This window comes from Phragmites australis, chromosome 6, assembly GCF_958298935.1.
Source record: "Phragmites australis chromosome 6, lpPhrAust1.1, whole genome shotgun sequence".
Classification (NCBI taxonomy): domain Eukaryota; kingdom Viridiplantae; phylum Streptophyta; class Magnoliopsida; order Poales; family Poaceae; genus Phragmites; species Phragmites australis.
In genome coordinates, this window is record NC_084926.1 from 40,583,526 (window position 1) to 40,598,037 (window position 14,512).

A 14,512-nucleotide genomic window follows, 5' to 3' on the forward strand; every position below is an offset into this window, starting at 1 on the left:
CCTTTGAAACACGAGACCCTTACCCGCCCCCGTGTGTAAAACAACTCCATGAGTTGTAATAATAGAAAATTTGATATTCAATCATTTGAACTTTAAAAACACCATTACAAAAATTGAAGTTCATCCCGCTGCAACTAAAAAAAGAAATTGTAGTCCACTAAAACCAAAACACAGAAGGAGAAATATTTGGTTAAAACAAGCAAATAGGTATAAATGTGCAAACAATAAGATTAAAACAAGTAAATAGGTGTAAATGTGCAAATAATAAATAGCGTCCGTCCGATCCTTATCCGAAGGCTATAGTTGATCTCACTGTACTCTCCACCAGTAAAGATATTGATTTGTAAAAACCCTCGTGCGATAACAAAATACCACGAAATAACTCCTCTCTTATAAAATGATATGATCAATGATAACCTACATATAAAGATAGTACAGAATATCATTCATTATTTACACATTTATACTTATTTATTTGTTTGTATCAATGATTTTTTCAAAACAGAAAATCTTTCTAAAAGAATGGGCACATGTGCTCTATAGTCAGCGGATCCCCCCTTCCTCCCCCACCTTCTCGAGGCTGCCCACCTTCCTCGCCGCAGAACACGCCCCCGTCCAGACCCGGGTTGATCTCTTCGTTCCTTGGTAAGCAAGCCTAGCCGGATTGCTCGTTTCGTCCCCGGAATCTCTTCTCCGCGGGAGCTAGCCTAGAATCCAACCCCCCCCCCCCTCTCCCAATCCGCTTGGTTCGTTGCGGATTTGCTTGTTTTTGCTGCGTGGCGGAGTAGTAATTATCGGTTTAATTTTCCAATTTGGGGGGTGGTGTGGGGTGGTTTCGTTGTACTTCATCTGCGGCAGCCTCATGAGATCGTCTGTTTGGTTTTTGTTCTTGCGCAGGAGCGGTAGCCGCGCGCGTCGACCATGGCGTTCTTCCGGGGCCTCGCCACGGTCTCGAGGCTGCGATCCCGCGTGGTGAGTTGTCTGTTTAGCGGTTGTGGCGCGTTTGTGTGTGCGTGTGCGTGTTGGTTCAGCGTTTTTGGGTGCTGAGATTTTTGTTTGTCTGTGTTTTGTTTGTTGCCAGGAAGCCACCACCCTGGGTGGTGTGAGATGGCTGCAGATGCAGAGCGCTTCCGATCTCGTAAGACAGTTGTCTTCCAGTTGTACCTTGCGATATCGTTTTGTATACGAAATGTGTGCAGTTGGAAGATGCTTTTGCGGCTAGATTTTTTGTTGCGAGAAGTTTTTAAGTGCTCTGGAAATGATGCTGATTGTGTTTCTGAAAATGCAGGATCTTAGGTCCCAGTTGCAGGAACTGATTCCTGAACAACAGGTTTGCTACACACTAGCCCATCTAATACATCTTGTAAAGTCGAAAAGCATTTGGGGTATCTGATTCCTTATATCTTATTCTTCAGCCAGTAGTGTTAACCGTTTTTCATTGTTTAATCTAATACTATGTTAGATCTTGCTTAATTCCTGCTTGAGATAGTGCTGAACAACTTTTGCTCTTAAACTTGTGATAGAACATCAAGGCAATTCTCTGAGAGTAGCATATAGTATTTAATTATACATCAAATTCTACCCCCTGCTGTGTCAGGAGCAATTACTTTTCACACTGTTTTAGAATAAGTATCGGAGAACCTACTTGGCTGCTGATTTCTGTAACCACTTGTCTTTATGAACACATGTTCACATTCATTATCTAAATTGCATCTGTAAGCTATCTAGCCTTGCTATTCTCACATGTCAGGGCAAAAAGCAAAGCCCAACTTACTCTATTGCTTTGTTACAGGACCGCTTAAAGAAGCTTAAGTCGGAGCATGGAAAGGTCCAGCTTGGAAACATAACTGTGGACATGGTATGCATTGTATCAATTGTCCATAGATAACTCTATATTTCTTTTCTAGGTTGTGTCTTAACCTATTGGGCCAAAATCCGGAATGATGTTCTCCAGGTCCTTGGTGGAATGAGAGGGATGACTGGAATGCTTTGGGAAACTTCGCTACTTGACCCGGAAGAGGTATTCTTGTCTCCTTCCACTTCATGATACTATTTTAGCATAGTAATACTATCAGTATCAGCTGTCTATTTTGTATCAAAAGTTCAAAACACGAGTCAAGTTCCAGAATACTATTTTAGCACAATGATCTATATAAGATGCTGGTGGATTAAATTTGCTCAGAATTTTCTATAGCACAGGAAGTTGCTCAAGATGAGGAGTATAATTCTTACATGATATTATCTTTCAGTATGAGGGTTTCATATCAGATTTTGATGATTGTATTGGGAATAAGTTCGATTTGTCAAATCTGATCTCACATCACTCTGTACCTTTGTTTCGGAATGTAGTACATTGTTTCTATGTTAACATATTTAAATGTTAAAGTGAAGCAAAGAGTGCCATTACTAATTAACCACTTCTTTTGTATCTAGGGTATTCGTTTTAGGGGCCTCTCAATTCCAGAGTGCCAGAAAGTTCTGCCAACGGCAGTTAAGGATGGTGAACCTCTGCCTGAGGGTCTCCTTTGGCTTCTTTTGACGGGAAAGGTACGTCTGCTTATAAAGCACTGCTCAAGTTTAGTTTAGAAGTATGCAAAAAATGCTGCTCCAAAAATAGAAGAAATATATTTTTTTTGTTGTTGATCTAGAAGGGAACAAAGTTTTTTGTAATCTTTGTTATTCCTGTAATTTGTTTCGTTTTTTGCCCTATTCTCAACCTATAGTTGCTGACTTTCAGCCTTTAGCTCTGAGTGATTTTTTTTTTTCTTATTTCAGGTTCCAACCAAAGAACAAGTTTACGCTTTATCAAAGGAATTGCTTAGCCGTTCGAATGTACCAGGTCCCTTACTTTCACTGTTTCAGAAATCGGCCATGTAGCCCGCCTAAGCGTTAGGCGCCACACCACTGCCCGACTAACGCATTGCGCTTTTAAAACACTGCTTACTTTCATTGCTGGCTGCTTCTGTTATTGTTTGCTCAAACTATTTAAATGAATTGATGCTAATTTCCCACTGTTCCAAATTCAAAGGCCGTCACAGATCAATCGATATCTAAATGGTCCTGTTAGTATGAAGTTTTATTCAGCAAGTACATAGTAAAGAACCGAATTTGTTTGACACTAGATTTTCCTAGGTACTTCTTTAGCCCCCCCCCCCCCCCAAAGAAAAAAAAGAAAGCCTCAAGCTTCTGCACTATGGAAGTAGTATGCTTTTCAGTTGGTATTTCTAAAGGCAATGCCTCAGAAACTGGTCTGTTGTTAACTTAAGCAATTCTTCAAGCAGTTGAAAAATAACTGGAGAAATTTACTAGCCAAGTTTTATCATTGTTCTTTATTGCTACTATGTATATTTGTTTTGATTGTATTACTCGAATGTGGTAATAGTAAGATTTCTTGAGTATTAGAGCTCTGGAAAATTTGTGGGTGCGGGTATATTTTGCTAAAAAATGAATTTTTTAATATGCTCCCTCTTGCCAATTTGCTTTCCAACAGCTGATATTTGATGTGGATGCAGGTCATGTTTATAAGGCTATAGATGCTCTCCCTGTAACTGCTCATCCAATGACACAGTTTACCACTGGAGTAATGGCACTTCAGGTAAACCCTTCCACTTCTGGCCTTTTGTTTTATTTAGTAGCATATCAGACTTATGAAATAAAAACACATTTCCTTGTCATTTATTTGCAATTGCATTTTCAGAACAAATAACAGAAATTAAATTTTATTTGAAGTTAATTTATTAAATCCACCGTGTTCTTGCTGGTGTTTGGAATTTATTTAAAACCTGAAAAGCGAGTCAACCTGAGGTTTTTCTATTTAACTCCATTTCAGGTTGAGAGTGAATTTCAAAAAGCTTATGACAAAGGAATGCCAAAATCAAAGTACGTGTGGGATTTATACTGCCATCTAGTTTGCTGTATTTGTTTTATGGTTGATTGTCATGGTGTTGATAATTGTTATTTGCATAGGTTCTGGGAGCCTACTTATGAAGACTGCTTAAATATGATTGCTCGGCTTCCACCAGTGGCTTCTTATGTTTACCGGAGGTAGCTTTTGTTCCATATTCGATGCACTTACTGAAACATGAAATCAGTAAATGAAAGTTTTGCGAAGTTAAATGTCAAAAACAATTAGGATTATTTGTTCATCAATCATTACATTTCCCTTGGTCTCTGAAGGATCTTCAAGGAGGGAAAAATCATAGCAGCCGATAATGATCTGGATTTTGCGGCCAATTTTTCACACATGCTTGGTTTTGACGATCCCAAAATGCTGGAGTTGATGCGGCTTTATGTAACAATTCACACGTAATTTTCCATCCCCCCTTGTTTTTATTTCTGTTGTGTTTCTGAAGTAATTGTGTTGATTTCCCCACTCATACTGCGACCTGGCTTCTTGTAGTGATCATGAAGGCGGGAATGTCAGTGCTCATACTGGTCATCTGGTAATATTTGTTTCTTTACTTGTGATATTGATCTTTTTATTAGTGTTTATTAACGTGCTAAAATGATGACTGCTGGCTGCTGTGTGATACCTTGTTTGGTAGCATCCTGGCATGCACTTTTGCTTTTGGTTTGGTGCGATGCGATTAGTAAGCATCTAATGGTACATTAGCACATGCGATTAAACCAGACTATTAATCAGGGAATATAATACCTCTTTAATGAGTGCAGGATAAACATAGCACTGTAATAGGAACTAGGAACCAGCAGTGGCGAAGCTAGAGCAAAGAAGACCCTGGTGAAACACTTCATCATGTATATATCAACAGTTCAATTTTCAAGCAAACACCATAAAATAGCATTGCAATTTTCTTGGGACCCTAGTGCATGTGCACCATGGTCCATGAACCTAGCGTCGCCACTGGGAACCAGGAACAGGACAAGAGGACTAGTTTTAGCTGGATCCTTTGTTAATTAAACCGATTTGGAAGGACTCCTAGTGTAGTCCTTGCTCCTTCTCCATTGAATTCCATAATAGTTAGTATACAATTGCGGTTCCAACAGTATTCGTGTTCTGTTGTTAGACCATCTATGTATTTTTTTCTGCTGGGTGTGCTGTTGTAAATCAAGAGAGCTCCATGTGTATCAGTGCGGCATTCTTGATGAAGGATCACAAAATTATCATCTTGGAAGAGGGAAGTTGGTGAATCTATTAGAGATCACTGTTGAAGTTGCAATATTTTATAGTAGACTCTTAATTTGTAGAGGAGCAATTTAGTGGCCTAGCTTGGAGTAGAGAAATTTCGGGATATGTTTATGTGGAGAGAATTGTTGCTGTTCTACACTGACCATTTCAAGTTCTGTGATTGCTTACGCTCCACTAGCCACTGTCCTTTTAAACATTTCCTATTTACTCCATGCCCATGGCTGTGCTCGTGATGCTCATCCAATTGCAGGTTGGAAGTGCCCTGTCAGATCCTTATCTTTCTTTCGCAGCGGCTCTGAACGGCTTAGCTGGGCCGCTGCATGGCCTGGCTAATCAGGTATGCTCAGTTTGACACACTGAATCTGCTCTGCAATATTATCTTGCATTGTGCTTTCTTTTAATTGTTATTGCCAAAAAAAACTTTCTGGAATAAATAGATCACTTGCTTGATATACAATGCACCTGTTTCCATAAAGAAGATACATGTATTTCTTTCATTTTTATATTGATATACTTGATATCATAATGTGTACAAACTGACCATATATTGCAGGAAGTGTTGCTATGGATCAAAACTGTAATTGAGGAAACTGGGAGTGATATCACAACAGATCAGCTCAAAGAATATGTTTGGAAGACACTAAAGAGTGGAAAGGTAGGTTATCTCAGCATTATATCAATTCATTGAGGAAATTCTAGTGTTTATGATCATGCTCAAACGTAAGCCCCCCCCCCCCCCCTACCTCACTGGAAGTTCTGTATGCTAAGACTAAATGTAATGACATTTGAATGCTATGCGGTAGGTCTAAGATGGTTCCTCTTTACTGGATCCTTTATCTTGGACTGGTTATGCAAGTGCTATATCTCTGATGGTCCACATCCACTGTTGCTTATTTGAGTTAAGCCATGAAATTATAAAAATCAAATTACTAATGGTTGATTTCATTTGTTCTTAGGTTGTTCCTGGCTATGGTCATGGAGTTCTACGTAAGACGGATCCACGGTATACATGTCAAAGGGAGTTTGCCTTGAAGCATTTACCTGAGGATCCACTTTTCCAATTGGTTAGTTTAGAACGTTCATGTAATTGAATGGTCGTTCTTCAGAATTCAATAACCTCTATGGGATATTCCCTTCCAGGTATCCAAGTTGTATGAAGTTGTGCCCCCGATCCTCACTGAGCTGGGCAAGGTAATGTGCTACCGGATTGATCATGATTTCTGCTCCTTAGGTTTCAGCTTACTGGTTATGAACACCATCATTTGCCATGTACTCTCAGGTCAAAAACCCATGGCCGAATGTTGATGCTCACAGTGGAGTTTTGCTGAACCACTTTGGATTATCTGAAGCACGGTATGTTTACACGTCTTGGGATTTAAATACCACTTTAAACCTGAATGAGTAGTGCTTATGGCCGGCACACCTTGTCTGACTGTAGGTATTACACTGTCTTGTTCGGTGTTTCAAGGAGCATAGGGATAGGTTCTCAGGTTTGTATTCTCCCTTCCACTTTCAGATGCTTCATCCTTTTGTTTCTTCTATCTGCTATCTCTGATGAATTATCTATGACACAGCTCATTTGGGACCGTGCCCTTGGCCTGCCACTTGAAAGACCGAAGAGTGTCACCATGGAGTGGCTGGAAAACTACTGCAAGAACAAGGCTGCTTGAAACTTTTCACGAATGCTGCTTTTTTACACATTGGGTCATCTTTGCTGTTAATAATTAAACATGAACTACAGAAGTATTTTTTCTTTTTCGCGGGCTAATAACAAGGGCAAGATGCTCTCAGACGGTAGAATTTTGTATCCGCCGTCACTTGGGACACCAGATAGTTAATCTGCGGCACCACTGGGAAGGAGAGTTTAGGGCACGTTGATTAAGCTTTATATGTCGATGCATACCATGTTTGCACTAGTTAACTTCCAGTTATCGTTTATGGCAGCATAACCTGACAATTCTTTCAGAGAAAAAGGATATTTTGACACTGATGCGTGGCGTGCCAGTGTTTTAAGTTTAACTTGTGACATGGTGGTTTGCTGGTTACTTATGTATGCCTGATTTCTCAAGGTAGTCCCGGACTCTTGAATCCCCTCTTTTAAGGCATATACAATTAGTACTCTTCCTGAGCTAGCTTAAGCATATCTTGAACGATTGAATTTCACTCCATCAAGTTCTAAGCGATCAAATGAGGTCCTTTCTCTCGAGCCAATGCTAATACCAATAGAGAGGGTCTAAACGAAGGATTCAAAGGAAGTTACTGGCAAATGCAATCTCCGAGCCAGTTGGAGGTAATAAGAGAGTTTCAATTAGACTTACTCTACCAATTCTACCTTAACTTCATACCCTACAGTTTTCATTCCTCTATTGATATTTCGTTCTCCTCTTTAAATTCCTCAAACTTTAAATAAGGTAGTGAAGAGGGCTGGTTCCGGGTCATGCATTTCTCTCTTTAATTATCACCTTAAAAAAAATAGCGATAGGAGAAGCGCATGCAATTGCAGAAATTGATGTTGGTTTGGCTTGCATTGAAGCAACGACGTCTCATTTTCTTCGTCCCTGTTTGAGATCTCATTTTCTTGATATATATGTCTTAAATCATCAACGGAGGATATCGATCTTCTTAGCAGTAGTGAGGTTAGGCCTATCTAGTTCGACAAGCGTTAGGACATACGTATACAGGTATGTGTGGGCATGGGTTTGATGTGTGGGAATGCATATGGGTGTGATGTGTTTGTTATGAAATTGTAGCTTCTAATTGTGTGGACACCTGTCTAAATGAGTTAGAGTTGTTTGTTAGAAGAAGGAAAGCCAAATACTAATCCAGAAGGAAAAGCTACAATCCACATACAACTTGCACGCAATTGTATCATAGCAAAATCCCTCTCGATCCCACCCCCACCTATAAATATGAGGGAGGGTCTGAGGCTACCAAAGATAGATCGATAAAGTTGAGAAATGATCAAAATAAAGTTGAGAAAGGATTTAAGGACTATATCTTTGCGTCCGAATAGAGAATAATAAAGTTGAGAAAGGATCTAGAGACTACATCTTTGTTTGTCGGTCTACCTTTGTTTTATTTTATTTTTTGTTTTTTATGAGATCAAGTAGTTTCAAACACAATGCACCACTTTCATTAAAAAGGAGAATATAAATGCAAGAGATGCATCAATGCATCCCATCACCACCGGAGAGGAGGGCCAGACCCACCACAACAAAGGGCCAGGCCAGAAGGCAAATTAGGAGGCAACCGAACCTGTCTTCACAAGAGTTTTTTATTTTTATATTTTCTAAATCAAAAAATTGCAAATATATGTTCCATTTTGAAAAATTGGAAATCTAGACTCATGTCGCCCGCCCTTCCATATTGTGAGCATGCTTAATTATTATCTTGATTCTCTTTCCTACTACACGATAAAAATAAATAAATTTATGACTAAATAAGCAAATGGGCACAAGGAATTGCCAATCAATAATAAATTTCTTTCTTTTATGTTAATGGGAAAGGCAACACTCCTCTAGTTACGAAGGTTGAATGAAATGCAGGTGAACTCTCCAAACAAGAGAGGGAACCCACAATCGACTATTAATGAAGGCGAGCTGTAGTGATGACACTAACCTGGTGCCAACATGATAATAAGCCAATCTCGAACTTTTTTCAAAAAAAAAATCAGGAATGAACCCTGATAATGCTTCGATGGTTGACAAAATTACTAACTATGAGTGCACCCGCTATGCCTCGGACCTCAAAAGTCCTAGTGATAAGCCTGGGATGAATAACATGATTTTATTTTGTTATCTTTTTGGCATTTTATTAATGGAAAACGTTAAGTATGCCCACTTGATAAGTTTATGTTCCGAATGGAATCGCAGGGTGATCCTTGACCCGAAACTCTAGTGGTATGGAGAATAATGAAAATTCTTATGACTGTCTGACGACATAGTTATGCATATGAATATGCAATCTCTTACAAATGAGTAAGTTGATTCCGATATGAGAATTTCTAAAAACCCCTCTTTCGATGAAAAGAAGTTTACCATCATACGAATATTTTGGGACCCGGTATTTTTCCTTTCTTTTACTTCGTTATTTCCTCGTTGCCTTTACTCAAGGATGAGCAAGGAACTAAGCTTGGGGAGGTTGATGAGTCCAAAATATGTATAATGGTTTTAGGGGTTTTGCCCTCGAATCATGCTGATTACTTACCATTTATATTAATTGTAATAATTTAATGCGCACAAAGGTACTTGTTGAAGTAAAACACAAAAAAATTACAGTCAATTCTGAAACTTAAGGTACATGTGCATAGAAGACGTAATTTGGAACAACTTCCATTTTGGAGGCATCTACCAAATCAACTCTAAAAAGTTTGGAGGGGTGTGGTATGGTCGCCACTGATTGTATTGTCTGACCATATCACTCGCCAGGAGCGTCATCTCATCAAACATATTGACTTTTATAAAATGGGTCATCTCCATTTCGCAAGGGATCATGAGTTAGAAGACTAGAGGAGAGTATATGGTATTAAGAGAGATTCAGATCAACTTCTGCTTGCGCCTTACACAACTTCTGAAAGATCTTTAGTTAGAAAGTCTGAGATCAAGAGATTGACATACATTGTAATATGATCTCTTGATCTATTTGCATTGGAGGAACTTCAGATATTTGCTTCATGCACATTTCTTTCAGTAATCAAGGAAAGTTTCTCATTTTATTTATTTATTTATTTATAATTTGTGTTGATCCTTTTATGTGTGAGTAGTCCTTTTAGGGCTACAGAAGGGTATTGAAGATGGTACAGAGAAGATTGATTGCTTCATTTCTTAGTGGCGAATCGTTGGTTTAGTTGATTAGTTGTTGATTCCATAAGATATGCAAATCAAACAATCTGATATAAAAAAAACGAGAGTTGAGATGAGAGCGCGATACATGATGTACGAATCAAAGAGCATAAATGTATGTAACAGGTCATCTCCATCCCTAGTGAATTAGTAACGCGTGCTTTCATCCGTTAATCCATAGATCCATAGTTAAAAGTTCTATAGCATTTTCACAATAGCCTAAGGTAACAACTATGAAGTTCATCAGCAAGAATTATCACAAGTTTATTCTGCACGGCAGTCTCTCAAAAACGATTTACGTAGCTCGATCAAAAAATCAACCGCTGATGTTGCCGAGCCAGAACAGCATAGGGAACTGCACGACGGCCAGGAAGAGCAGAAAATAGTGGTTCCGGCTGGGGTGCCTCTCGTAGTTCCTTGGCCCGCCCAGAAGAACCCTCTTAATGGTCTTCACGAGGAAAACTCCCGTGCAGATGCAGAACCATGGCATGATGAAATAGTACAGGAAGGTCCAGAAGATGCGGGCCAGCATCGCAAGGGAAGTACCGGCGAAACCATATCCAGCGTACGCCACAATGTCCAGCAACAGCGCTTCGCCACTGCCCAGGGAGTACAGCAGACCTTTGATGAGGATGACTTGCAGAAACCAACCAAGTAACCCCTTAGAGAACTGTAGGGTCAGAGCCTCTGGGGTAAACCTGCATCACCGACCAATGTACTTCAAGATGAATCAATCATGTAAAATGCAGTGGTTTCATATATTTACCTGCCTTTCTGTCTGTACCGCTAGTACAAATTTTTATCTAATTCTAGATAGAACACAAAGAACTGTTCAGAGTGTATTTACCTGCCAAGAGCTCCCAAGGCATATCCAGCAACTACAATGTAGGTGCCAAATGCCATCAAAGGGATGTACAAGTCTGGTGCATTGATATCCTGGACTGGAGGTTTGTAGGACAGCCTTCCCCCTACTGGTTCAGTTATTCTTGTCCAGTGACCCTTAAGGAAGGCAATAAATGCCATGCGCAAGTTATGAGACTTCACAAAATCACAATATGCATAATCTTGCAGAGATAAATAAAGGTCACCAGCTCTTACCCTGTGCAAGAAAGGGAACAAGATGACCTTCAGTTTGTTCCTCACATACTGGCTGTTGACTTGAAAGTAGTACTGAGGGTCAGACAAATATTGCGTAATCTGACACAGCAGAACAAGTTTTAGCTTCTCTAATTTCTAGATAGTCACAACAATCTCCAAACAAGAAAACTGTAAATTAACTTACATTGCTCTGCATAAACTCAGAACTTGAATCTAAAAACTTTTCCCCGTACACTCCTAGTCCAGTACGGATCAGTCCTGGTCCAGCACCATACAAGGCACCTTCAAAAGGATTTGCTTGTGGATTTGTAGGCCTGCCAGCTAGGCCTCCCAAATCACTATTCATCGCTGCCATCGTAACTGAATGGAGCAACTGAATAAAATAGCAATCAGAGAACAATCATTCGAAGATACAGGTAAAGTAAAGTATGATCCACATCATTACATCTCACTCGAATTGTGCAACCTACTGTCTACAGTAACAACCATATCGTGGTAAAAGTGCTCTTGAAATAGCATTAGTTGGGATTTTTTTAGATAGTGAATAGTTGGGAATTGTGATTTAGTGCCAATCAGATTTTTCTTGGCCAAAAAGGACAGTTTGGACCTACATAAAATTACAAGAGTCTTGACTTGCGATTAACCTGGAATGGTATAAATAAATGACAAATCAAGCATCCTTCCAATGCAATTGGAAATTATTATTGGCCACTGCTATTCAGTATTCACAACACATTATGAAAATATACTGAGGAACGCATGGTAACTAGAGATGTAATTAAAACAATGGCAATCTCGAGTCTAATCAGATTTGAGAAATTGCAAATTGTGTTTACTCTAACGATCAGGCCGCTTCACAATCTTTTCAGGATAATACACACTTAAGGATTTGTTGAGAAAAGAGCCAGAACTACAATCCTGCATTTGTTTTTCTCAATATCAATCAGATCAGATGCTAGAAAAACTTCTTCCAAACTTTCATGGCTGTCTTATCTTCCTCCTTAGTTAGTCGTAGCATTATCAAATGGACAAACACTACTCCCTCCATTACCTTTTTTTTTATGATTTAGATTCGTGCACTTGTACTAATAAAAATCACAAGATGGTCATGTGTATTCATAAAATTTGCTTATCTTGTTACCACTAAATTTGTTTCTCTATGATAAACCACATACCTTAAATCTTAGTGACCTACAAAAAAAGAGATTAAATCTTGTAGATGGATTACACACTAAATGAGATAGTAGTACTTTCCAAGGCATATTTATGTCTCTTCTCACAATCCTATAACATCAAATAGAAAAACGCATATGCGCTCCAAATAAAGAAAGAGAATAGAGGGACTAGCCAGTAGCCATTGATCATTTTCTAGCATCCCATCCACAAGCATCAAAACATTTCCCCATGCACTCCCTAATAGATAACTCAGAACACCCATCGCACCCTCATGCGCCCACACCTGATCGTGATCCATCCTTTTCTACTCTACACAATCTGGGCCTCCTTGCATTGCCATCCCATCCCATTCCGAGCAATCTTTCAGTGGTGCCAATGATGATCCATATCGTCCCCCATTCTCCCAGCTAAATACACCATGATGAACCCCGGGTCACTCACTGGCCACATGAGCAGACTTAGCGTGGGGATTCCAACTCCCAATTTCAGTTCAAAAACCAATCTGGAAAATAAAATGCACCCGCGCGTCGGACACCGACTCGTGTGGCGTCAACTGAAATCGATATTGCGAGCAATGGAGAGAAAGGAGAACCTAATCGAACCAAACCAGATCCACGGATGGATGGGTTAAATCCGTACCTCGCAATACAGCAAAGCGATCCGCTGCTAACTAACTGAGAGAGAGATTCGGAACCGATTTCTCGCAGTAGTTCGAAGATCTCCACGAACAAGACTCGCTCTAGCTAAGATCCATCCAATCAAGTTAGGGTTCTTACCAACAAAAGAAGAAACCAACCCCAAGTCTGGATAGATCTCCACTCCACGCCAATCCAATGCCGTGCTTCGATCACGACCGGAGAGCCTTTGGGTGGCCGCCGTGCTTGGGGCTGGAGTCGACGGTGCGGCCGTGGGCGGTGGCAGTGCGAAGAAGAGGACGAAAGGAATGGTCTGAGAGCGCTGATGCTTGAGATCTAATACCATCTCTACGGATCCTTTCTTTCGTTCCTATTTTAACAGTTTTTCTTTACTTTTTTTCATAAAATAGATTTTTAAAGTTATTAGCTGCATTATAAGTTGTAACAGGAAAAAAAATCCACAAGATAAAATAGTTAATGAATGAAACATATATATTACAATAAAATAATAATAAATTTAACAATACAAAATTGATTGATATATAAGTTTCAGCAAAGTAGAAAAGTAATCCAAATCACATACGCAGACTAAACTTCGTATTTTCTTTGGTGCAAAAATCTTCATGATTCATAAATTTTCTTCGGTGCAAAAATCTTTATGTTTCACAATTTCTCTTAAGTCTTGATCAAGTACAAAAATCTTCATATTTCATAGAAATCTTCATGTTTCACCTAACTTTGCCATAAACCTGCCTGAGAGTGTCAACTTACACAATAACCAATTATACTTCTTTCTTCTTTCTATTGGCTTCTTATGACTACAAAAGGTATTGTCCGTCCAACTAATTAAGAAGAGATATGGAAATTATAAAGAGTTGGAAACTGTATAAGGTGACGTGGCAAAATAGTATTATACCTTATGTGAAAAAGTGACCTGCGAGATCACACTTGAAGAGTTGGGAATTTTTCTCTTGGTCATAGCCCGAGACTATACCAACCGAAGAATGTAGCCAAAGAAAATGAACATGATGGGCAATAAGCTATAAGCTGACTGAACAGTACATTACAAGGTAGAAGATAAATCCTCATTTGAATAGGTTTTTTCAGTGTTTTTCTGAAAAAAAAAAGTCAAAAGCTATCCAAATGGTTGGCTTCTGGCTCTAGTTTCTAATGTCTTTTGGCTGGCTAAGGAAGCAGTTGTGATTGAAATAACCTCAAAGTTTGGAAACAGGTTCTCTCTACCTTATTTATATTTTTGCATTACATACTTGCAATTTACCTTGCTAGAATAGGTTGCAATCCTTTTGAGCAGTATAGTAGATATATTAGATAAACCTAGAGCACATTTAGATAGAAATTGAGATATGTTTATCTTGTGAAGTTTTTAAGCTATTAGTTTCTAAGTGTCCTAATTCATCCATCTCCCTCTTAGGATGTCACTGTTCCTCACAACAAGAATCAACTCATATTTTATATAGTAGAGATTAGAGGATTGTCAAACCAAAGCTTTCCAAATGGATACCATCCATTCATCTTCTTCCTCTCTCTTTATTGTTGTTCACTGCAAATCTCTCTCTCTCTCTCTCTAGTGTGCATCTCGTCATGCTCCTCCACCC

The 14,512-nt window shown here is 39.2% G+C and overlaps 2 protein-coding genes across 2 annotated transcripts; one reads left to right on the forward strand and one right to left on the reverse strand.

Moving 5' to 3' along the window:
- Positions 1-541: 541 nt before the first annotated feature.
- On the forward strand, positions 542-7,136 carry LOC133922479 (citrate synthase 4, mitochondrial-like). Its single transcript, XM_062367839.1, has 20 exons — positions 542-645; positions 898-973; positions 1,077-1,138; positions 1,289-1,330; positions 1,793-1,858; positions 1,955-2,020; positions 2,434-2,547; positions 2,776-2,839; positions 3,513-3,595; positions 3,830-3,879; positions 3,967-4,044; positions 4,177-4,305; positions 4,400-4,442; positions 5,397-5,483; positions 5,700-5,801; positions 6,103-6,210; positions 6,287-6,337; positions 6,426-6,499; positions 6,585-6,636; positions 6,721-7,136. Exons 2-20 carry the CDS (start codon positions 922-924, stop codon positions 6,814-6,816), a joined length of 1,419 nt encoding a protein of 472 aa, XP_062223823.1. The 5' UTR covers positions 542-645; positions 898-921; the 3' UTR covers positions 6,817-7,136.
- A 2,994-nt stretch (positions 7,137-10,130) lies between these two features.
- LOC133922480 (uncharacterized) lies at positions 10,131-13,232 on the reverse strand. Its single transcript, XM_062367840.1, has 5 exons — positions 13,038-13,232; positions 11,270-11,458; positions 11,086-11,184; positions 10,835-10,986; positions 10,131-10,685 (listed from the first exon to the last, which is right to left on the reverse strand). Exons 2-5 carry the CDS (start codon positions 11,438-11,440, stop codon positions 10,304-10,306), a joined length of 804 nt encoding a protein of 267 aa, XP_062223824.1. The 5' UTR covers positions 11,441-11,458; positions 13,038-13,232; the 3' UTR covers positions 10,131-10,303.
- Positions 13,233-14,512: the final 1,280 nt, after the last annotated feature.